This window comes from Thalassophryne amazonica, chromosome 18, assembly GCF_902500255.1.
Source record: "Thalassophryne amazonica chromosome 18, fThaAma1.1, whole genome shotgun sequence".
Classification (NCBI taxonomy): domain Eukaryota; kingdom Metazoa; phylum Chordata; class Actinopteri; order Batrachoidiformes; family Batrachoididae; genus Thalassophryne; species Thalassophryne amazonica.
The window spans coordinates 69,189,942-69,213,805 of NC_047120.1; the positions used below are offsets into that span (position 1 = coordinate 69,189,942).

Below are 23,864 nucleotides of genomic sequence, written 5' to 3' on the forward strand. Positions count from 1 at the left end.
TTATGGCTAGGTTGGTGGTTTGGCATAGTGTTTATGGCTACGTTCGTGGTTTGGCATAGTGTTTATGGCTACATTGGTGGTTTGCAATAGTGTTTATGGATAAGTTGGTGGTTTGGCATCGTGTTTATGGCTACATTGGTGGTTTGACATAGTGTTTATGGCTAAGTTGTTGATTTGACATCGTGTTTATGGCTAAGATGGTGGTTTGATATCATGTTTATGGCTACATTGTGGTTTCACATAGTGTTTATGGCTAAGATGGTGGTTTGACATCGTGTTTATGGCTACGTTGGTGTTTCACATAGTGTTTATGGCTAAGGTGTTGGTTTGACAAAGAGTCACCAACGTTCACATTCATTTGCACAACTCTTTCAAATCAAATGTATGAGCCAGACTTCACTAAATATCTACCAACAGTTCTCAGGTTATTCATTTATTAATCAGAAGATACACACCAATTGGTTATTTGCTGGAATTTTTAAGACATAAAAATAAATGCATATTCTCAAAAAGAATTTGGATTCTAGATCAGAGGTGCCCAATTTATGTCCTTTGAAGGGTCATAATTTAATCTGGATTGTGGGACACAGGCCAAAAATAAATGTCGACTCTGTGTAAATAAAATACATTTTAATGTATTAAATTTTATTTTAAAAAAGTAATATTCTAATTTCTAAATTTTCAACAAAATAAAAACACTTGAATTCTGGACAAATGCCATTGCAGGCTGCAACAAAGGGAAGGTCGGTCAAGTGTGGCTCATGACCAGGGGTGTCGGACTGGGGGGTAAAGGGTACTATGTACCCAGGGCCCAGAGCATGGGAGGGGGTCCACAAAAAAAACGGCATTAAATACATTTTTGTGTTGCATTTTATTAATGTCCATACAATTCATGTTGTAAAAGAATATAATCTGTATGTATAAATGCTGTGAAACATAATTCTGTTCTAACAATAATATTGAAAGATCTCTGAGGGCCCTTCCACCCCTGCACAGTTTTACAATGGTTTAGTCCAGGCGCACAGGTGGCACGCTGTCACCCACACACACACACACACACACACACCCACACACACACACACACACACACACACACACACACACACACACACACACACACACACACCACACACACACACACACATCCTAAATGGGATCTGAAAGCATGAGGAGAGGTTTTTAGGCTGAAATATAAATAAAATAATCTTTACAAAAAAAAAAAAAAAAAAAAAAAATCAAAGTCCGGATTTTTTAAGACCAAATTCTTTGAGAAGAGAGGTGAGCTCGAAAACTATCTTAACGTGCACGCAGGAAACTTGCTAATATCAGCACTGATGACATATAAACTTCACAGTTTAACAGGGAAAGACACAAACCCACGCCAGTTTAGGTGGCAAAATAACTAAACAAGCAGCCGCAGCTCTGCTCATCTCCCCCCACGGGACACACAGTCCACATGGGGGGGAGAAAGGGAGGGAGGGGGACACGGAGCAGCACGCAGCTGCTGTGACGACACACAGGACAGGAGCAGGACAGGAGCAGGACAGGAGCAGGACAGCTTACTTCTGCTGCAAGAAAATCAAAAATCTTGATCCAGTCTCCCCTGACTTTCTACTGGTTGTTAGCATATTTATGGCAAATGAATTACCCAAATACTAAAATTAACTGCGTGCATTTAGCGCTGTCCCTTTCATTATATATGTGCAGATTTGGAAAAGTCTGTTTTATTACAATGACACAAAAAACATGCATTAGCCTGCCTATCTTCTGTGGGTTATAATATGACCACAGTCCAGCTGCACACACACCTGCCTACAAAAACACATGCACACACACAAATTGGTTAAACTTTTTACAATAAAAAAAATGTATTATCAGAATGTAATATTAACATTATGAACCCCACGGCCTTTAGTTTCAGACAAAGCAGGAGATGCTGGTCCAGGTTCTGGTCCCTCATCTTGTCAAATCAAATCAAATTTATTAATTTATATAGCACCAATTCACAATGAGATCGCCTCAAGGTGCTTCACACAGCATAATAAAAACAGAAAATCTAATAAAAAATTTAAAAACACAATAAAAGACAAAACCATAAAAGAACACAAGCAACGAGGATGTTAGTGAAGGTGAGCTTATGGAGCCACTTTACAAGCAAATTATTTAACTAAAATGTAATTAAATTTTAGTAACCTTTACAACATTTTTTTTTCCTGTTTTGTCTATTTGCTTTTTAGGATTACCTAATAAATGGTGTGTCTCTGTAATCCCAGGAACCGAGGGACAGATAAAGATGACTATACAAACTATATAATATTACAGAGAATTACAAAATATACAGAAAAGGAATAGGGCTATTATGGTATGAATGTAGAGACTATATAATATGAATGAACCTTTTTCCTTATTTTTTAACAAACACAAATATACTGCATTGATTTATTCAGTCTAATATTGTTAAGAAATAACAGGAATTACCTTCTTTTTTCAAATACAGGGTTATAAAATATGTCATTTTTATTATGACATTATTTTTTATTACTTCATAAGACAGTCCAGTACTCCCTTAACCTACAAGTTGTCAGTTAAGGGAGTAATATTCTGAAAGTCTGTTTGTTATTAATATGGACTGAGTTTACTGAATGACATTGACTATAAGATGGGTAATCTGTTCTTTAATGTTTTGATTGTAGAATACTGTATTATGTATTTTTTTCTTCACAAAGGGAATTACACACTGTTAAGTGATGAATTACACTTACTTTTATTTAATTACTTATTTTGGAAAATTGTGTTAAATTAGATATTTTGCTGTGACTATAGATTTTATATCCAAAACCCTAATTTGTAGTCAAGTTAACATTGGGGTATATATCTGTTAAAATGCACTGGGATGCACCAAATTGCAGCATTTTTCTTGAAAATGCTGCAATTTGGTCCCCCAGACCCCCCCCAACTCAATATTGTTCCCCCAACTTTAAAAAGGGTTCTGACTCCCAGGTATGATCTAAGGTATACATGATTTAGACCTGGTTTGACTACACATTAGAAATTTGGTGTTTCCATTAATAAAAAAGAACATAACAGTGTGTGTGTGTGTGTGTGCGTGCGTGGGGGGGGGGCCTCAATATGGCTAGCACCTAGGGCCCAGAATTTGGTGCTACGCCCTTGCCCATGACCCTGTATTGGGCAACCCTGTTCTAGAGGCATAATTTGTTTTTATTGCGGCTGCATCTAAATCTATAAATTCACTCACATTTTGAACTGGTTGGAGCCGCGTTAAAATACAGCACCATAAATGACGATCAGGATTCTGTTGCACACAGTTTCTCGCTGCACAGCCTGAAGGTTTTTCTCTTTGTCTCATAAAAGCCAATCACCCCGAGACACCAAAGGCCAAGTAGTTCCACGTCACCAAGTGTCCAACTTGACAACATGTGGCGTGAAAGTCTCAGCGGAGCTGGTGGGGGGCAATAGATTGAGACGGATTTTATATCCAGTTCATGTTGAAATGTGACAGTGAACCCACAGTGACCCTCTGTGGCCCCGAGTGTTAAAAGGCAATAAGAGGTCCATTTCATTGTCCTGGCGTCTCGTGATGTTCTGAGAGCACCATTCCTGCTTCACTCTGTTGATACACTACAGAACTGAAGCGGCTCGCTGGCTTTAAAGGTAATACTCTTCCCTGAAAATCAAACAGCGGAACAGAAAAATAATTTCCATCAGGTGTTGCATTCTGAGTACAATTTTCTAATAAAAAAGCCATTTTCCTCAGCAGTTGATCGACATACCAACCGAATCCATTTGCTGTGGAGACTTCCTTTGAGAGGAGGCGGAGGACGAAGAGGACGAAGAGGAGGGTCCGTATATCGCAAGCAAGGATAAGCACAGATTTTTCTGATGTCTTCTTCAAATAAAAGAAGTAACATCATCAAAACTGCCTTTATCCGTGCCTTTATAGACCAGCCCTCCTCTCCACGGAGACGGACAGAGTCGACGAGCACACACAACAAGAAGGTTAGGACGGTCATACACAGGAAGAAAAGGCGGTTAAACAGGTCAAAACATACATTTTAAAGAAAAGGCAGGAAGCAAAACACAGGTAGGAAATGGGACCAAGTGAGCAAAATACAGTAAAAATACAATGTGGGCCAACTGCATCAAACACCAAGAGGGTCAGTCCGGTCTGGACGAGTGTTTGAGATCTGACTGGAAACACCTCTTTGGAATGTTTTCTTGTAGGCGAACCCACATCAGGCACACGCACTTGCGCGCACATACACACACACACACACACACACACACACACACACAAACTTGTCACAGATACAGGAGAGCTGAACATCACGAGGAAAAAACACCCAACTTGGGTATAAAGAGACGGAAACAGGAAGTCACTGCACTACGAGGAACAGTCCAGGTATAAGCTGCCTCTAAACACTGACCAGGATGCAGATCATCCACTGGATTAACAGTACTGATGGTTAACAGGCTGTTAGGGCAGCGATTATCTAATAAATGTGGTTAGAAGCAACTTGGACCGTTAACAAAGAGTAGCCGTCCCTACCATGGTGACTCTGGGAGCGCACCGGCCCGTGTTTTTCTCCTAGAAAACAGAACCAAGTGATTTATTAGATTGTGCTACATTTTAGTTGAAACAAACAAAACAACAAGAAGAAAATCACATTGGACAAGTTGTACAATAAACCAGTAATTCAAGGAAGGGGTCAAATTTACAAATAAATACAAACAAATATAGTCAAAATGTTGTCCTGATGATTGTGGTGCCCCTGATGTAACATTGGAGGAAATACTGAAGTACCAACGTCACCGTTGAGTTTGGTCCTCAGCACAAACACCGGAACTCTTCCTGCAGCTGTGGATCAGCAGGGGTGACAGTGGACGGCAGGTAGAGACGGTACAAGTAACAGTACTTTGACATCCATTTATTCTCCCTGACGTTTGACCACACCCCCTTCCTGTCCTGCCATCACCAATCACCTGTCCACCACATCTACAAGCATCATCCCATCATGGCCTCAGTATTTAGCCAAGTGTTCAGTCCCATGACTTTTGCTGGATTGTCATGTTTGTTGACTCTTTCTCTCGACTTCTATCATTTTTGTGCCATGTTCTCAACAACTCTTAGCCTCGCCAAGGAGGTAATGTTTTCACCATGTTTTCCTTTGACTCTTAGCAGAATAACTCAAAAAGTAATGAATGAATTTCAGTGAAATTTGGTGAGAAGCTCAATGATAAATTCTGAACTCAGGTCCAGAAGAATGTTTGGCACAGAGCAGCTTTTAACTTAAGAGGAGCAAATAGATAATGTCATTGAAAATGAGGGATTTCATTTTGAATTTGATCCGGACCATGTTTGGGTCCAGAAGACATTAAGCGTTCTCGTCAACTCGTTCCAGCCGCACATACTCTTGACTTCGCAATCCAAGATGGCTGCTCCCGGCAGCAACAGTAGTGACAGTTGGAGTTGTTCCTGTTTTTTAGCACTTATGTATTTTTGTGTCCAGGGTTATAAATTGTGCACATAGTACCGCTGTCTGTGCACATGTTGCTGCAGCATTTTTATGCACAAGGTATCGCGTAATGTGTCTTATTAATTGGTCCTGCTAATACTGGCTGACCCGGGATCTGTTGCTAACAATGACCGGCTACACACGCTACAAACCAAGCGGTAAACACTGATATTACTTCTGTGCAATCTGTCCACTCTTGGTGGACTGCACTGTTGTTTATTTGTTTGTTTGTTTGTAGCACTCTCTATTCCAAAATCTTTTAGGCCTCTGCTTGTTTTTTCAACTGTGTGGAATATTGGAAGGCATTCCCCTCGGGGGTGACGTCATTCCCTGTTACAACGTACAATTTCCAAAATAAATGGAACTCAGCAAAAATTACTGGGTTGGAGACCCACAATGTCTCATATACGAATGCAAAATTTTCAAGTTTGACGAATTATGCTACTCGGTTTCATCTTTGTTTCGATCTGTCCTTAATTTTTTTAAATTTTGTTTCAGAAAAGTTTGGCTTATTTTGTTTCAACATAGTTAAAATGATCTTCCTAACTCAGCCACATGGGGTGTGCAGCCAGTACATTCTGAGTGCCGGTTCCCAAGCCCGAAAATGAGGAGGGTTGCATCAGGAAGGGCATCCGGCGTAAAACAAGCCAACCCAACTATGCAGACTAAGAATCGAATTTCCATACCGGATCGGTCGTGGCCCGGGTTAACAACGTCCCACCACCGGTGCTGTTTGCCCAACAGGTGCCGGTGGAAATTGGGCTACTGCCTGGTCGAAGACGACGAAGAAGAGGAGGAGAACGTTTCCACAAACAGCGGGAGAAGAAGAAAACTAGAAGGGTGGGAAATGAGAGTGGGGACTTTGAATGTTTGTAGTATGACTGGTAAAGGGAGAGATCTGGCTGATATTGATGGAGAGGAGAAAGGTAGACATATGTGTGTGCAAGAGACCAAGTGGATGGAAGTAGAGCAGGAGCATCGGCGGTGGGTACAAGTTGTTGTACCATGGTGAGGACAGCAGAGAGAATGGTGTTGGGGTCATTTTAAAGGAAGAGTAGTTAAAAGTGTGTTGGAGGTTAAGCGAGTGTCTGACAGGGTGATGAGTGTGAAGTTGGAAATTGAAGGGGTGATGATGAATATCATCAGTGCATATGCCCCACATGTAGGTTGTGAGATGAGGAGAAGATTATTTCTGGAGTGTGTTAGATGAGGTGGTGGAGAGTGTGCCAAGCATGAAATAGTGGTGAGAGAGCAGACTTCAATGGGCATGTTTGGTGAAGGGAACCAGAGGTGATGAGGAAGTAATGGGTAGATATGGTATCAAGGATAGGAATGGGGAAGGGACAGATGGTAGTTGATTTTGCAAAAAGGATGGAAATGGCTGTGGCGAATACCTACTTTAAGAAAAGGGAGGAGCACAGGGTAACTATAAGAGTGGAGGAATGTGCACACAGGTGGACTACATTCTTTATAGGAGAGGCAACCTAAAGGAAATCAGAGACTGTAAGGTGGTGGCAGGAGAGAGTGCATTAGACAGCATAGGATGGTTGTTTGTAGGATGATTAGAGGTGAAGAAGAAGAGAGTGAGAGCTCAACAAAGGATCAGATGGTAGACGCTTGAAGGAGGAAGACTGTTGTGTGAATTTAGCGAGCAGGTGAGAGAAGCACTGGTTGGAGGGAAGCAATTTTGGACAACTGGAAAAGTACTGCAGGATGGTGTGAAGGGGAGACAGCTAGGACAGTACTGGGTATGACATCTGGACAGTGGAAGGAAGACAAGGAGGCTTGGTGGTGGAAATGAAGAGTCCAGGAAAGCATAAGGAGAAAAGAGGTTGGCGAAAAAGTTTTGGGATAGTCGTAGAGATGAAGAAAGTATACGGGAGTTCAAGGAGATGCGGTGTTAAGGCGAAAAGAGAAGTGGCAAAAGCGAAGGAAAAGGCATATTGCGAGCTGTACAAGAGGTTGAATGTAAAAGGACTTGTACCGATTGGCCAGTCAAAGGGACAGAGCTGGAAAGGATGTGCAGCAGGTTAGGGTGGGTAAAGATGCACATGGTAGTGCTGACAAGTGAGGAGTGTGTGCTGAGAAGGTGGAGGGAATATTTTGAAGAGCTGATGATAAAGAATATGAGCGAGAGAAAAAGCTGGATGATGTGGTGATAGTAAATCAGGAAGTACAAGAGATTAGTAAGGACGAAGTGAGGGCTGCTATGAAGAGGATGAAGAGTGGAAAGGCAGTTGGTCAGATGACATTCCAGTGGAGGCATGGAAATGTCTCAGAGAGATGGCAGTAGAGTTTCTAACCAGATTGTTTAATAAAATCTTGGAAAGTGAGAGGATGCCTGAGAGTGGAGACAAAGTGTGCTGCTGGTTCCTATTTTCAAGAACAAGGGTGATTGCATAGCTGCAGTAACTACAGAGGCATAAACCTGATTAGCCACAGCATGAAGTTATGGAAAGAGTAGTAGAAGCTAGGCTTAGAAAACAGGTGAAGATCTGTGAGCAGCAATATGGTTTCATGCGAGAAAGAGCACTACAGATGCAATGTTTGCTCTGAGAATACTGTTGGAGAAGTACAGAGAAGGCCAGAAAGAGTTACATTGGTGTGTTGTGGACTTAGAAAAAGCTTATGATGGGTGCCAAGAGAAGAGCTGTGGTCTTGTATGAGGAAGTCTGGAGTGGCAGAGAAGTATGTTAGGGTAGTGCAGGACATGTACAAGAATAGTGTGACAGCGATGAGATGCGCAGTTGGAATGACAGACTCATTAGGTGGAGGTGGGATTACACCAAGGATCAGCTCTGGGTCCTTTCTTGTTTGCCAGTGTGAGGACAGGTGACAGATGAGATCAGACAGAGTCCCCATGGACTATGAGTGTTTGCAGATGACATTGTGATCTGTAGTGAGAGTAGAGTGCAAGTTAGTCTAGTCTGGAGAGGTGGAGATATGCTTTGGAGAGAAGGGGAATGAAAGTCAGTAGAAGCAAGACTGAGTACATGTGTGTGAATGAGAGGGAGCCCAGTGGAATAGTGCAGTTACAAGGAGCAGAAGTGATGAAAGTAGATGAGTTTAAATATTTGGGGTCAACTGTTCAAAGTAATAGAGAGTGTGGTAGAGAGGTGAAGAAGAGAGTGCGGGCAGGGTGGAGTGGGTGGAGAAGGTGGCAGGAGGATTTGCGACTGAAGAATATCAGCAAGAGTGAAGGGGAAAGTTTACAAGACAGTAGTGAGACCAACTATGTTGTATAGTTTAGAGACGGTGGCACTAACAAAAAGACAGGAGGCAGAGCTGGAGGTGGCAGAGCTGAAGATGTTGAGATTCTCTTGGGAGTGACAAGAATGGACAAGATTAGGAATGAACATATCAGAGGGACAGCTCAGGTGGGACGATTTGAGACAAAGTCAGAGAAGCGCGATTGAGATGGTTTGGATATGTGCAGAGGAGGGACCCAGGGTATATAGGGAGAAGGATGCTGAGGATGGAGCCACCAGCAGGAGGAGAAGAGGGAGACCAAAGAGGAGGTTCATGGATGTGTTGAAGGAGGACTGCAGGTGGTTGATGTGACAGAGGAAGATATAGAGGACAGGGTAGATGGAAACGATTGATCTGCTGTGGCGACCCCTAACGGGGAGCAGCCGAAAGACGAAGAAGAAGAATTAAAATGATCTTCCTGTTCAAATTGAGTTCAGGTCTGACCCCTAAAAATGCTACAAAATATCCCAGAAAATGTCAAGTACAATTAGCATTTCCTGAACTTACAACACAAAACAAAACCAAAAAGGTACATCTTTATTTTAATTTCATTTATATCTTATACTCACCGGCCACTTTATTAAGTACACGTGTTCAATTGCTTGTCAGCACAAATAGCTAATCAGCCAATCTCGTGGCAGCAACTTCATGGATTTAGTCATCTAGAATGGTGAAGATGACTTGCTGAAATTTAAACTGAGCATCAGGATGAGGAAGAAAAAGGATTTAAGTGACTTTGAACGTGGGTGTGGTTGTTGGTGCCAGATGGGCTGGTCTGAGTGTTCACAAACTGCTGATATACTGGGATTTACACCCCACAAACCATCTCTAGGGTTCACAGATAATGGTCCAAAAAAAGAGAAGATATCCAGTGAGTGACAGTGTGTGGATGAAAACACCTTGTTGATGCAGAGGTCAGAGGATGATGGACAGACTGGTTGAATGAACGACGGTTGTGATGTCATCATGTCAATAAGAACCAGAATCTTGTTGAATCTATGGCATGAGAATTAAGGCAGTTCTGAAGGCAAAGGGGGGGGTCCAAGCGGTACTAGCAAGGTGTACCTAATAAAGTGGCCGGTAAGTGTATATGTCAGCACGCCACACAAACACTGTGGGTTCACGTATTCATCAGGCTGCGGAAATGGGACCAATTTTAGTGCTCCAGTATCGATTGCGGTGCGTTTCATCTTTCCATTGGCTGCTGGCTGATTGCCACCTGACAACCACCGCGACTCAAAGTCACCTCTCGCTCACATTCAGGCAAAAGTTCCATCAAACACCAGAGATGGGTTTAAGATGTTTGTGTGCTTTAGGATTCTTAGAGGAGAAGAGGACAATAAGAAGAGGAGCAGAGGGAGGAGTATAAAAAAAAAAAGAGCCCTGACACTTTGATCCATCACTATCGATTGCCATCAGCTTCTCACTGCCGCTGCCTCCCACACGGCACCGCGCCGCTACATGGATGTGTTCCACCGTTACCACTCTCAAAGCTATGCAGTCCAAGATTTGACCCCAAACCCACTGACCAAATGAACCATTCCAGTTTGGAGTACATTAAAGATAAGAGTGTTGAATATTAACAGAGCCGCTGTGGATACAGTGATGAGCACAGGCAGGATTGCAGGTTCTTCCACATAATCACGCTGATATCAGCGGGAGGATTACACCAAATCCCCTGTGAAGGAAATCCACAAACACCACATCCTACTGTGCAAATACCAGCAGAGGGTAGATACGCAGATTTATCATCCAGCTCCACAACGGCTCATAAAACAAAGTGGTGCTGAGCCAACAGTTCAAAATGTGGGCGTGGCCTAAATTTATCCACAAATAACGTATGCCATGAGTACAACACAACAGATCAATTGGATCCATTTGTTGTGTGGGCCGCCAGAAGAGGTACTGCTGGCCCACCACCAAAGGGCGCCCTGCCTGAAGTGCGGGCTTCAGGCACGAGGAGGGCGCTGCAGCCACGGACACAGCCCGGAGTGACAGCTGTCACTCATTAATTCCTGACAACTGTCACTCATTAATTCCTGACAGCTGTCACTCATTCTTCATCATCACACTCCATAAAGACCAGACGTCATCTCCACCTCGTTGCCGAGATATCGTACTTCATTGCAGGTAATATCCTCAGCCTTTTTGTGTTTATCTGTAATCTGTACATTGTGAGTGTTTGCAGGCGTACCGGTTCCTTGTTTTGTGGAAGCTGAGTGAGTGCAGGACGGCACTCTTTTTCTCTGAGGGATCACTGCAAACACATCAGCATATTGAGTGAGAGGTGGAGGTGGCATTCCCACCGTTGTTGTTACTGGGTGTACACACACCCACACTTGACTGTCTTTGTTCTCGCCAGCAGTACCAGATCCGACAGTCGGGGACGGTGATCACCTGGGAATTCGGGACTTGGCGGCTCCAGTATTCTCTGGGTTCGGTGGCGGAGGAAATCGTGTGGTTCCGGTTCATCTCAGGACAGACGTCTTCTATCCTCGAGCCTGCCCACACGTCACCTTTGTGATTTGACTGTAATTATATTCTGAGGTTGTCTGTATATTCGTTGTGCACGTTTCACAACATTAAATTGTTACTTTTTGGCTCATCTATTGGCCGTTCATTTGCGCCCCCTGTTGTGGGTCCGTGTCACTACACTTTCACAACACCATTTTTAGGAATGATCAGTTAAACTTGTGCTCCTTTTGAAGACGTTTAGAATATCTGGGCGTGGCACATCCAGTTTCATGCTGAATATTTGAACAATTATCCAGAGATATCAAGAGCTGAGGAAGACGTCGCGCTGCACCTTCCCCTTGTTATGAGTTGAGTGTGGGCATGGCTGAGTTCCCTGACTTTTGCCGAGCGGTGTGCCTCCTCGGGAGGGCTCGGTGCCAAACGGGGCCGGGTGAGAGCTGCTTGGGGAAACCGGCACAGGTTATCCAGTGTGTTTCATAATCGTAGGTGTGACTGTCTGTCTGTTAGCGTTTGTCAGCAGTCTGGACTGCTAACATGTCTAGAACGTAACCTCCACCAACCCTTTGAGATTTACGTATTATGGTTATCTGTCATGTTTGAAAGTGGTATTTTTCACAGGTTTGAAGAACAAGAAGACTTATGATGGAGATTGTGCAATCCACTCATGTCCTTCATACTTTGTTTGGTCCATATGTGATGCCATAGGCCTGGTGAGGAGGTACGAGTATCGTCCTGCAGGCTGGGACGTGTTGCACCGTATAAACTCTGCAAACTAGTATGAAAAACGGTTCTCCTTGGAAAAGCAGCAATCGCACCTAATTTGATCTGTCGGGAAATTCAAATGTTCTGACTTCACCTGCTTGGTTGTTAATGAGGGACATTTAGATGCAAACTGTCTTTGTCCCCACATGAGACCTGTTTCTCTGACAGACGTGTAGCAAAGACCAAGTCCTTCTACAGCTGTGGATGCCATTATCAAACCAAATGTCGCTGAGGAGGCGTAACGGCTTTTAATGGACTGATCGTCCCTCAGGCAGCGAGGATCTTCATAAATTACACGTGATACTTTGTGCTGGAAACATAAATCATACGAGTATCTATGAGACAAAAACGTTTAGTTTTAGGTCTGCACCTCAACTAAATCAGAGCTTTTCTATGATCCCACAGTAAAAACAGGTCAGCACACTGAGTGAGGTCGACAAAAGGTGACGATTCCTTCAGCAGGTTACAGCCAAGAGGATTTCTGTATCTGCAGACAAAGTTCTACTTCCAGTAGGTTTGTGCACAATCTTACTACACTAATGTTTGTTTATTGCTTGTTCTTCAGTCTTTGCCTTTATTCATTAGGATTTTACCAACGTCCCTCAACCCCGTACTGCTTGAATTCTGAGTGTTTTATGTCTAGTATAAGTGGCTTTTTGCCTGAATTCAGTAAGATTTTGCACAAATTCAGTGGGCTATTGTTTGTTTTGTCTTTTTTTTGGGGGGGGGGGGGGGGGGGTTGGCTTATTTCAATATATCATATTAAGCTTGAATTCTGGAGGATTTTGTGCAATTTACATGCACTGACAAAAGTGAAACAGTGTACTTCATTCAAACTACTTATTTACATTGGTCTAATGGAAAATTGTGGTTTCCAGTTTAAATCTGCTGGAATCACTTTACAAAATCATAAATATACATTGTGAGAAACTAAAAAAATTAGCTGTAACAAATTACATCAATTTTTTTTAAGTTGATCCAAGGTAGCATTTTTTTCAGTGTGGGCTTTGTCTGATGTTTGTAGGATTTTGCACAATTTCAGTGTGGTGTTACTTGTTTTGTGGGATTTTACCAGATTTAAATTTTTGTTACCTCATTTTAATAGATTTTGTCCAATTGTAGTGGGACATTGTTTGATATTTAGCAGACTTTTGTCCATTATCAATAGGTTTTGCTTAAATTGTGCAGCAGTATGTTCCGTGCGTTCATCAACACCTGAAGTAAAAGTCAACAGATCTTGAATGGATTTTTAGTAACTATAACCTTTCAGTTGTGTAACTGTAGAATATATTGGCTTTGGTTGAGGTAATGCAGGTAATTTATCCATTTGTGTCCCTGATGTACGAGTGTTCCAGACTCTTTCAAACGGATCTATTTATCACTTTTCACACATGGGCTTCAAAGCCCAAGTGTTCTTGCACGGCTATTTAGAATCAAAATGTGACAGGAAGCCTTGATGCCCCGGCATTAGGTACCATTCTCCTGACTCAACATTATGCAGTGTATTTATGATGTGTGCAGTGTTTTACTCAACACAAATGTGTGTGGTTGCAGAGCTCCAGCGGAAGATTCAGCATTTCCCTTCAGCCCCGCACAAGCAAACAATCGTCTCATTTCACAGCGGTGCCATGTAAAGCAGTCAGTTATTCTGACACACAATTTTCTTGCAGTGCCGGAGGAGGAGATAAATCAAAAGGTTTAAAACAGCAGCAAGCGAGATGGAGTTCACAGAAATGAGACTTATAAAGCGGCTCCACATGTGATGTCTTAATGGCAAACACCACTGGTTGTCCTCTTTAATTGTGACCGTGACACCTTCATGTAGCCAGCAAGACCAATGTCGGCCATAACAGTCAGAAATTCTTCACTTTGTGGTGCAGCACCTCTGAAGGGAGAGAAAAGCTGCAGAGGAGATCTGCTGGGCACATGGCTGCATCCCCAGCGAGGTGCTTTCCACAGTGGTCACTTTCCCAATACAGACTCATTTACGCTCCTTTTATGCACGTTTGTGTTCCACATGATGCAACTGTTGCTGCCCACATACTTCCATACGTCTTTTATGTTGGCATGGAAATTAAGCAGCACTTCCACTAGAGGGCGCCGTAGAGGCTCAAATGTTTCTGACAACATCAGACATTGTGATGGCTGAAAAAGTCACAACAATGTATCTACTGCAAAAGAGACAGAAGCGTAGTGAAGAGGGGAGTCATATCCGACGCAACATGACTAAAGTCCATCAGCTTTCAGAAAACAAACACATAGTGTTGACAAAAGCCTCCGTCTGTGTCTGTATTTAATATTTAGAATAAATATGATTTTAAATGAGTCCAAAACTGTTCACCATTTAATGTTAACATATATGATATGAATCAGTCTAAATGCACTACAACACAGTCCACGGTCGGGTTTTTAACATTATGACTCGCAAACATTCAGAGGTTATCACGAGGGAAAAGGAAAGTCCATTTAAGTGCTTGTTAAAAGCACGGTTTAACTCTGTTGTTGTTGCATGCTTGTGCTGTTTGCATCTGCTGCACATCGAGCATGAATCAGAAAAATAAATAATGAAGAAAATTGTAATGTTCAAGCATCAAAAATGCAGATGAATATGCCTCATGTTTTTTTTTTTCATATGACTAAAGCAGATGGTCACCCTGATGAATCTGGACTGCTTGAGGTTTTTTTCCTGTAAGAAAAAAAAAAAAGGCCACAGGGAGGTTTTTTCCCTTAACACTGTTACAAATGTATTTGAGCAGTGTGTGGGTAAGGAATTATTATTATAAATAACAATAATAAGAGACTTTTTGGTTTACAAATTGCACTGGAGTACATGTCACAGGCCCTCCCAAATTAGTAAACAAAAAACTGCGACTGATAATTATGGCAGCTATATTGTCAAACCTGCATGCCACTATCATCACTTCACATGTGCTCGAATGTTTAAGTCGTTCTACAACACCTCTGCTGCATTTCCAACCCGTTGCACAGGCGGGGCTGGACACCCCGCAGGGTCCGAGTTGCGAGCGTGTCCACAGTAAACTCGGACCAGGAGGATTTCCACAAGTCTCCAGGAAACAGCTCCATCCAGGTTTAAAAATCACAGCTAAGAGTTTTTTGATGTTCATTCTGGTGACATTTAGAATGATGGTTAACTTCTCTGCTAACTTTATGCCCATAACTGTGCACCATAATGTGATCTATTTAGCAATAAAGCTAAATGCCTTTTTTAATGACTGCAGGACTTCACACATACTTGCATTTTTTAATAACGTGTTGTGCATGTAATACTGTGTTTGCTAATGTTTCCAGAGCTTTCAGCTCCAGAGGCAAGAAACAGAAATCCAAATCAAATGAAGCGGCTTCTCCTTTATCGCCACAAATATACATCACCGCAGTTTGATTTAACGGTGCAGCGTGCGGACCGGCTGGTAATTCTGAAGTGATTGGTCCGATGCAGTAGCTGCTCTGGGGGGGGGGGGTCAAAGATGTGATAAATTTTGCATAAACAAATTTTGCATAAACAAAGGCTGATTGATGGATGCTGCAGCATGATTTCCAGTGTTTAATATTCAAGTTGTCTTAAAAACAATGACCACAGACTCAGTATTTAGTTTCCTAAACTTCCCAAGAATGCAGGAAAAAGGTTACAGGTTACATAAGCTACAGGCATACCTTCAGCACACTTAACCAACCCCCCCTTCACCTGAAGCTACAGCCGCCTCTGCAATGGCAGTTTGTAAAAACTATGTAGGACTTTTTCTTCTTTTTTTTATATTATTACTGACTGGGCGGACGTTGTGCTGTCAGTGGAGTTTGTGTGGTTGATGCTTTGTTTTGTTTTTGGATGACTCAAACATAACGTTCTCGGTTTGATCAGAATCCTGATGTGGATTCTCTGACTGTGGATTCATGACTTTTCCACAGTTTGATGGGTCCTCTTGTTGTTTGTTTGGACACTTTGGTGTTGAACTGTACCTGAACTCACCATAACGGGCCTTCCTCAGTCTCACCTGTTTTTTTCATCTGCATCTAATTAAACTCACCTGCTGTCAGTTAACTAAAAGAGCTGAAATTCTGCACTTTCCCTCAGTGACTTTTACTGGCAGTGTTTTGTAGTTTTGGGTTTATTCCAGTTAAAGGGTCATATTGTACAAAACTAGATTTTCAGTCACTTATCGCACTTAAGTGTTGTTGGGGGTTTTATGTTAAACACAGACTATGACATATGTAACAGAAGTCCACGTGTGGACTCGTGTTTGCTTTCAGAGAGACGTCCTCTGAGACACGCCCCCACGATCCACTGGACATGCCCCCGGGTGTGGGAGGGGTCGGCAGCAGCTCCTTTCCATTTAAAGCAGCAGTCACACATGAAGGTAATTTCTTAGATTTGATTTTTTTTTTCTCTCCTCTTGTTCTCATGATGCCTCACTTCAGTGCATCTGTCTCTGTTTTTCACACAGCTGGTGACATTTGGTTTCCTTCCATCAATCTCAGCTTCTCTCTCATCTTTAGACTTTTGCAGCTCTTGCTTTGTTGTTGCAGAATTTCCTAACTTCTCATCTTCTCATCCGCCTTTTCATTTGGTTCTCCACCTTTTCTTGAACGCTGACCTACAGGTGTGATACACTTCAACATCATAATGTTCATCCCAAGTCAGGTTCTGAAGGTTGTTTGGCCTTGACAGAGGTACGTTCGCACCGCCTGCCGATGTCAAGCTGTAAATTGAACATCCTGACATTTTGGGATGTTGGACGGACAGAGCAAAGCACTTGGCGAGTTCCCCTTTGACTCTGAGAATTTATAATAGATGCTTCTGAATCAATAAAAAAAGTAGACAACCTTGAGCCGGTGAGGAGTTCTGGCATGTGAAAGAGGAGAACTGCTGCTATTTCAGCCTTCAAAAGAGCTTATCAATCAATCAATCAACTTTTTTCTTGTATAGCGCCAAATCACAACAAACAGTTGCCCCAAGGCGCTCCACATTGCAAGGCAAGGCCATACAATAATTATGAAACACAGTCTACGTCTAAAGCAACATAACCAAGGGATGGTCCAGGGTCACCCGATCCAGCCCTAACTATAAGCCTTAGCGAAAAGGAAAGTTTTAAGCCTAATCTTAAAAGTAGAGAGGGTATCTGTCTCCCTGATCTGAATTGGGAGCTGGTTCCACAGGAGAGGAGCCTGAAAGCTGAAGGCTCTGCCTCCCATTCTACTCTTACAAACCCTAGGAACTACAAGTAAGCCCGCAGTCTGAGAGCGAAGCGCTCTAATGGGGTAATATGGTACTACGAGGTCCCTAAGATAAGATGGGACCTGATTATTCAAAACCTTATAAGTAAGAAGAAGAATTTTAAATTCTATTCTAGCATTAACAGGAAGCCAATGAAGGGAGGCCAACACGGGTGAGATATGCTCTCTCCTGCTAGTCCCCGTCAGTACTCTAGCTGCAGCATTCTGAACCAACTGAAGGCTTTTTAGGGAACTTTTAGGACAACCTGATAATAATGAATTACAATAGTCCAGCCTAGAGGAAATAAATGCATGAATTAGTTTTTCAGCATCACTCTGAGACAAGACCTTTCTGATTTTAGAGATATTGCGTAAATGCAAAAAGGCAGTCCTACATATTTGTTTAATATGCGCTTTGAATGACATATCCTGATCAAAAATAACTCCAAGATTTCTCACAGTATTACTAGAGATCAGGGAAATGCCATCCAGAGTAACGATCTGGTTAGACACCATGCTTCTAAGATTTGTGGGGCCAAGTACAATAACTTCAGTTTTATCTGAGTTTAAAAGCAGGAAATTAGAGGTCATCCATGTCTTTATGTCTGTAAGACAATCCTGCAGTTTAGCTAATTGGTGCGTATCCTCTGGCTTCATGGATAGATAAAGCTGGGTATCATCTGCGTAACAATGAAAATTTAAGCAATACCGTCTAATAATACTGCCCAAGGGAAGCATGTATAAAGTGAATAAAATTGGTCCTAGCACAGAACCTTGTGGAACTCCATAATTAACTTTAGTCTGTGAAGAAGATTCCCCATTTACATGAACAAACTGTAATCTATTAGACAAATATGATTCAAACCACCGCAGCGCAATGCCTTTAATACCTATGACATGCTCTAATCTCTGTAATAAAATTTTATGGTCAACAGTATCAAAAGCAGCACTGAGGTCCAACAGAACAAGCACAGAGATAAGTCCACTGTCCGAAGCCATAAGAAGATCATTTGTAACCTTCACTAATGCTGTTTCTGTACTATGATGAATTCTAAAACCTGACTGAAACTCTTCAAATAGACCATTCCTCTGCAGGTGATCAGTTAGCTGTTTTACAACTACCCTCTCAAGAATCTTTGAGAGAAAAGGAAGGTTGGAGATTGGCCTATAATTAGCTAAGATAGCTGGGTCAAGTGATGGCTTTTTAAGTAATGGTTTAATTACTGCCACCTTAAAGGCCTGTGGTACAAAACCTACTAACAAAGATAGATTGATCATATTTAAGATTGAAGCATTAAATAATGGTAGGACTTCCTTGAGCAGCCTGGCAGGAATGGGGTCTAATAAGCATGTTGATGGTTTGGATGAAGTAACTAATGAAAATAACTCAGACAGAACAATCGGAGAGAAAGAGTCTAACCAAATACCGGCATCACTGAAAGCAGCCAAAGATAACGATACATCTTTGGGATGGTTATGAGTAATTTTTTCTCTAATAGTCAAAATTTTGTTAGCAAAGAAAGTCATGAAGTCATTACTAGTTAAAGTTAATGGAATACTCAGCTCAATAGAGCTCTGACTCTTTGTCAGCCTGGCTACAGTGCTGAAAAGAAACCTGGGGTTGTTCTTATTTTCTTCAATTAGTGATGAGTAGAAAGATGTCCTAGCTTCACGAAGGGCTTTCTTATAGAGCAACAAACTCTTTTTCCAGGCTAAGTGAAGATCTTCTAAATTAGTGAGACGCCATTTCCTCTCCAACTTACGGGTTATCTGCTTTAAGCTACGAGTTTGTGAGTTATACCACGGAGTCAGACACTTCTGATTTAAAGCTCTCTTTTTCAGAGGAGCTACAGCATCCAAAGTTGTCTTCAATGAGGATGTAAAACTATTGACAAGATACTCTAACTCCCTTACAGAGTTTAGGTAGCTACTCTGCTCTGTGTTGGTATATGACATTAGAGAACATAAAGAAGGAATCATATCCTTAAACCTAGTTACAGCGCTTTCTGAAAGACTTCTAGTGTAATGAAACTTATTCCCCACTGCAGGGTAGTCCATCAGGGTAAATGTAAATGTTATTAAAAAATGATCAGACAAAAGGGAGTTTTCAGGGAATACTGTTAAGTCTTCTATTTCCATACCATAAGTCAGAACAAGATCTAAAATATGATTAAAGTGGTGGGTGGACTCATTTACTTTTTGAGCAAAGCCGATAGAGTCTAATAATAGATTAAATGCAGTGTTGAGGCTGTCATTCTCAGCATCTGTGTGGATGTTAAAATCGCCCACTATAATTATCTTATCTGAGCTAAGCACTAAGTCAGACAAAAGGTCTGAAAATTCACAGAGAAACTCACAGTAACGACCAGGTGGACGATAGATAATAACAAATAAAACTGGTTTTTGGGACTTCCAATTTGGATGGACAAGACTAAGAGACAAGCTTTCAAATGAATTAAAGCTCTGTCTAGGTTTTTGATTAATTAATAAGCTGGAATGGAAGATTGCTGCTAATCCTCCGCCCTGGCCCGTGCTACGAGCATTCTGACAGTTAGTGTGACTCGGGGGTGTTGACTCATTTAAACTAACATATTCATCCTGCTGTAACCAAGTTTCTGTTAGGCAGAATAAATCAATACGTTGATCAATTATTATATCATTTACCAACAGGGACTTAGAAGAAAGAGACCTAATGTTTAATAGACCACATTTAACTGTTTTAGTCTGTGGTGCAGTTGAAGGTGCTATATTATTTTTTCTTTTTGAATTTTTATGCTTAAATAGATTTTTGCTAGTTATTGGTGGTCTGGGAGCAGGCACCGTCTCTACGGGGATGGGGTAATAGGGGGATGGCAGGGGGAGAGAAGCTGCAGAGAGGTGTATAAGACCACAGCTCTGCCTCCTGGTCCCAACGCTAGACAGTCACAGTTTGGAGGATCCCAAAAAATTGGCCAGATTTCTAGAAATGAGAGCTGCTCCCTCTAAAGTGGGATGGATGCCGTCTCTCCTAACAAGACCAGGTTTTCCCCAGAAGCTTTGCCAATTATCAATGAAGCCCACCTCATTTTTTGGACACCACTCAGACAGCCAGCAATTCAAGGAGAACATGCGGCTAAACATGTCACTCCCGGTCTGATTGGGGAGGGGCCCAGAGAAAACAACAGAGTCCGACATTGTTTTTGCAAAGTTACACACCGATTCAATGTTAATTTTAGTGACCTCCGATTGGCGTAACCGAGTGTCATTACTGCCGACGTGAATTACAATCTTACCAAATTTACGCTTAGCCTTAGCCAGCAATTTCAAATGTCCTTCGATGTCGCCTGCTCTGGCCCCCGGAAGACAATTGACAATGGTTGCTGGTGTCGCTAACTTCACATTTCTCAAAACAGAGTCGCCAATAACCAGAGTTTGATCCTCGGCGAGTGTGTCGTCGAGTGGGGAAAAACGGTTAGAGATGTGAACGGGTTGACGGTGTACACGGGGCTTCTGTTTAGGGCTACGCTTCCTCCTCACAGTCACCCAGTCAGCCTGCCTTCCCGACTGCACGGGGTCTGCCAGGGGGGAACTAACGGCGGCTAAGCTACCTTGGTCCGCACCGACTACAGGGGCCTGGCTAGCTGTAGAATTTTCCACGGTGCGGAGCCGAGCCTCCAATTCGCCCAGCCTGGCCTCCAAAGCTACGAATAAGCTGCACTTATTACATGTACCGTTACTGCTAAAAGAGGCCGAGGAATAACTAAACATTTCACACCCAGAGCAGAAAAGTACGGGAGAGACAGGAGAAGCCGCCATGCTTACTGTCTTACTTACAGCTTACTGTCAGGGACTGAGGTGGCAAGGCACAGCGGGCGGATGGACACAAATGCATGACTCAGATGTGGGTTAAGGAAAAGGCTTTATCCAAAAAAACAGGCTCAGGTTGATACACAGGGTCACAAGCAGGCAGGCGGCAGTACAGACAGTGTTGAGGCGGCGGCGTGGTCAGTGACAAGCGGAGTTCCAGCACGAGCAAACAGGTGTATCAGAGAAGGCAAAAACGTAGTCAAAAAACAAGCAGGGTTCAGGCACAGAGAAGCAGGTTAACATGCTCAGGCAGAAACATGGTCAAGGACAAGCAGAGGTCGAGAACGGCAAAAACACAGACTATGACAGGATACAGGTGGCTTGGAACGAGGCAGAATGCACAACGAACTAGCAGTGAGCTGTTGAAGACAAGGGGTTTAAATCAGAGGATAATCAGGGCATGATGATATGCAGGTGCAGGAAAGAAGGCGTGGCTGAGTGAGACGAGTGGAGTGACAGGTGGGCGTATCAGACAAAAGCAGGAAAAAGAGGAATATGACAGTGACAGAACAAATGTTAAACAATAAGGAAATAATGATACCTAGAATACAAATGTGGTAACAGAATAAACAAAGGCAGGAACAGAACAGAAAATTAAAGGCTGGACCTAAACTAGATGAGAACTCAACATGTGGCAGGAGTGTACAGAAAACCCTGATTTACAAATGTGCTCAAGACAGTGACTGAATAACCAGAAAGTAAAGGATGAAGACTAAACTAGAACAGAACTCAAGTGGCTGAAGTGTAACAGATAATCCTCAAAACTTAATGTGATAACACAGTATGACTAAATAAAAAGCAGAGACTAAACTATAACAGAACTTAACGTGGCTGAAGTGTAACAGATCATAAAACCAAGACCAAAGTGGAAGAAACAGAAAATAAACATTCAGGGTCAGACAGAAGGACAAAGAGAGGGAAACAGACAGAGACTGGGGGACAAAACCAGATTCGGGGCAGGTCCAGGGCTAAAACCTGACACTTTCTAGCAGGTTCTGAGATTTAATTAAAATCCTTCCAGGACGCCTCCCCTCCGAGGACTAACAGCCATGTCCAACTGTAAGTAGATTCTTTGGAAGTCTGAGAACCCTCTGGACAGATGTTATGTCTTATTTGGCCTTGGCACTCTGAGATTCCCACAAAGAGCAGCTGGAGTGTAGGACGAGGTTCTCGGCTCATTTATACCTTATTTATATATTAGCAGTTGATGGAAAACCAGAAGTTGCTGCACATTTGGTTGTGTGGTCGTGCACAAACTGAACGGTTTCTGTCCACAGTAGAAGCTGTGTCCTTGTGTCCTTCTAATTTCATGTTGGACTGGCGTCCTATGTGGGACGGGGGGTCTGGATATGCGCATAGGACTTGTTTCTAATTTCATGTAAAAATAGACAAGAAAATTGTGCATGAGGAAAAGCGCTAAGTTAAAAGCTAATGGCTGCCAGTAACGCATCTGTGCTACATGTAAAGGTGGACAACCTCGGAAGACTTTCAGGCCGTTTTGGAAGAACGCTGTGTATGTCTGGTTTTTGCAGAAATGCTGTAATCCAGCGATGGGCTTTAAGGACAAAAGACGGCGCTGGTTTTCTTGATACTGATCACCTCAGCAGACACTTTGACAGATGATCAGGACTTTAATTTGAGGGGAGGAGCTTATCAATAAAACCAGCTGCTGAGGTGATCAATAGCAAGAAAACCAGCGCCGTCGCCCACCATTGGTCCACACTAATGCCTCAGGTGTCCAGCAACAGAGCAAATTACTTTCTCTGTTATGGGTTCGGAAAAGGAAAAGAGTTCAAGTGTAATCTTGGTCTCTTCATTCATAATTTGTTTTATTTGTTATTTGTTATTATCTATCGTCCACCTGGTCGTTACTGTGAGTTTCTCTGTGAATTTTCAGACCTTTTGTCTGACTTAGTGCTTAGCTCAGATAAGATAATTATAGTGGGCGATTTTAACATCCACACAGATGCTGAGAATGACAGCCTCAACACTGCATTTAATCTATTATTAGACTCTATTGGCTTTGCTCAAAACGTAAATGAGTCCACCCACCACTTTAATCATATCTTAGATCTTGTTCTGACTTATGGTATGGAAATAGAAGACTTAACAGTATTCCCTGAAAACTCCCTTCTGTCTGATCATTTCTTAATAACATTTACATTTACTCTGATGGACTACCCAGCAGTGGGGAATAAGTTTCATTACACTAGAAGTCTTTCAGAAAGCGCTGTAACTAGGTTTAAGGATATGATTCCTTCATTATGTTCTCTAATGCCATATACCAACACAGTGCAGAGTAGCTACCTAAACTCTGTAAGTGAGATAGAGTATCTCGTCAATAGTTTTACATCCTCATTGAAGACAACTTTGGATGCTGTAGCTCCTCTGAAAAAGAGAGCTTTAAATCAGAAGTGCCTGACTCCGTGGTATAACTCACAAACTCGTAGCTTAAAGCAGATAACCCGTAAGTTGGAGAGGAAATGGCGTCTCACTAATTTAGAAGATCTTCACTTAGCCTGGAAAAAGAGTCTGTTGCTCTATAAAAAAGCCCTCCGTAAAGCTAGGACATCTTTCTACTCATCACTAATTGAAGAAAATAAGAACAACCCCAGGTTTCTTTTCAGCACTGTAGCCAGGCTGACAAAGAGTCAGAGCTCTATTGAGCTGAGTATTCCATTAACTTTAACTAGTAATGACTTCATGACTTTCTTTGCTAACAAAATTTTAACTATTAGAGAAAAAATTACTCATAACCATCCCAAAGAC

At 42.3% G+C, this 23,864-nt stretch overlaps 1 protein-coding gene across 1 annotated transcript in view; it reads right to left on the reverse strand.

Moving 5' to 3' along the window:
- LOC117530869 (protein shisa-6) overlaps positions 1 to 23,864 on the reverse strand; it is a 184,729-nt gene that overhangs the window by 61,868 nt on the left and 98,997 nt on the right. The window contains 1 exon segment of the mRNA XM_034193817.1: positions 4,568 to 4,606. Within this exon segment, the coding sequence (XP_034049708.1) occupies positions 4,568 to 4,606 (39 nt within the window).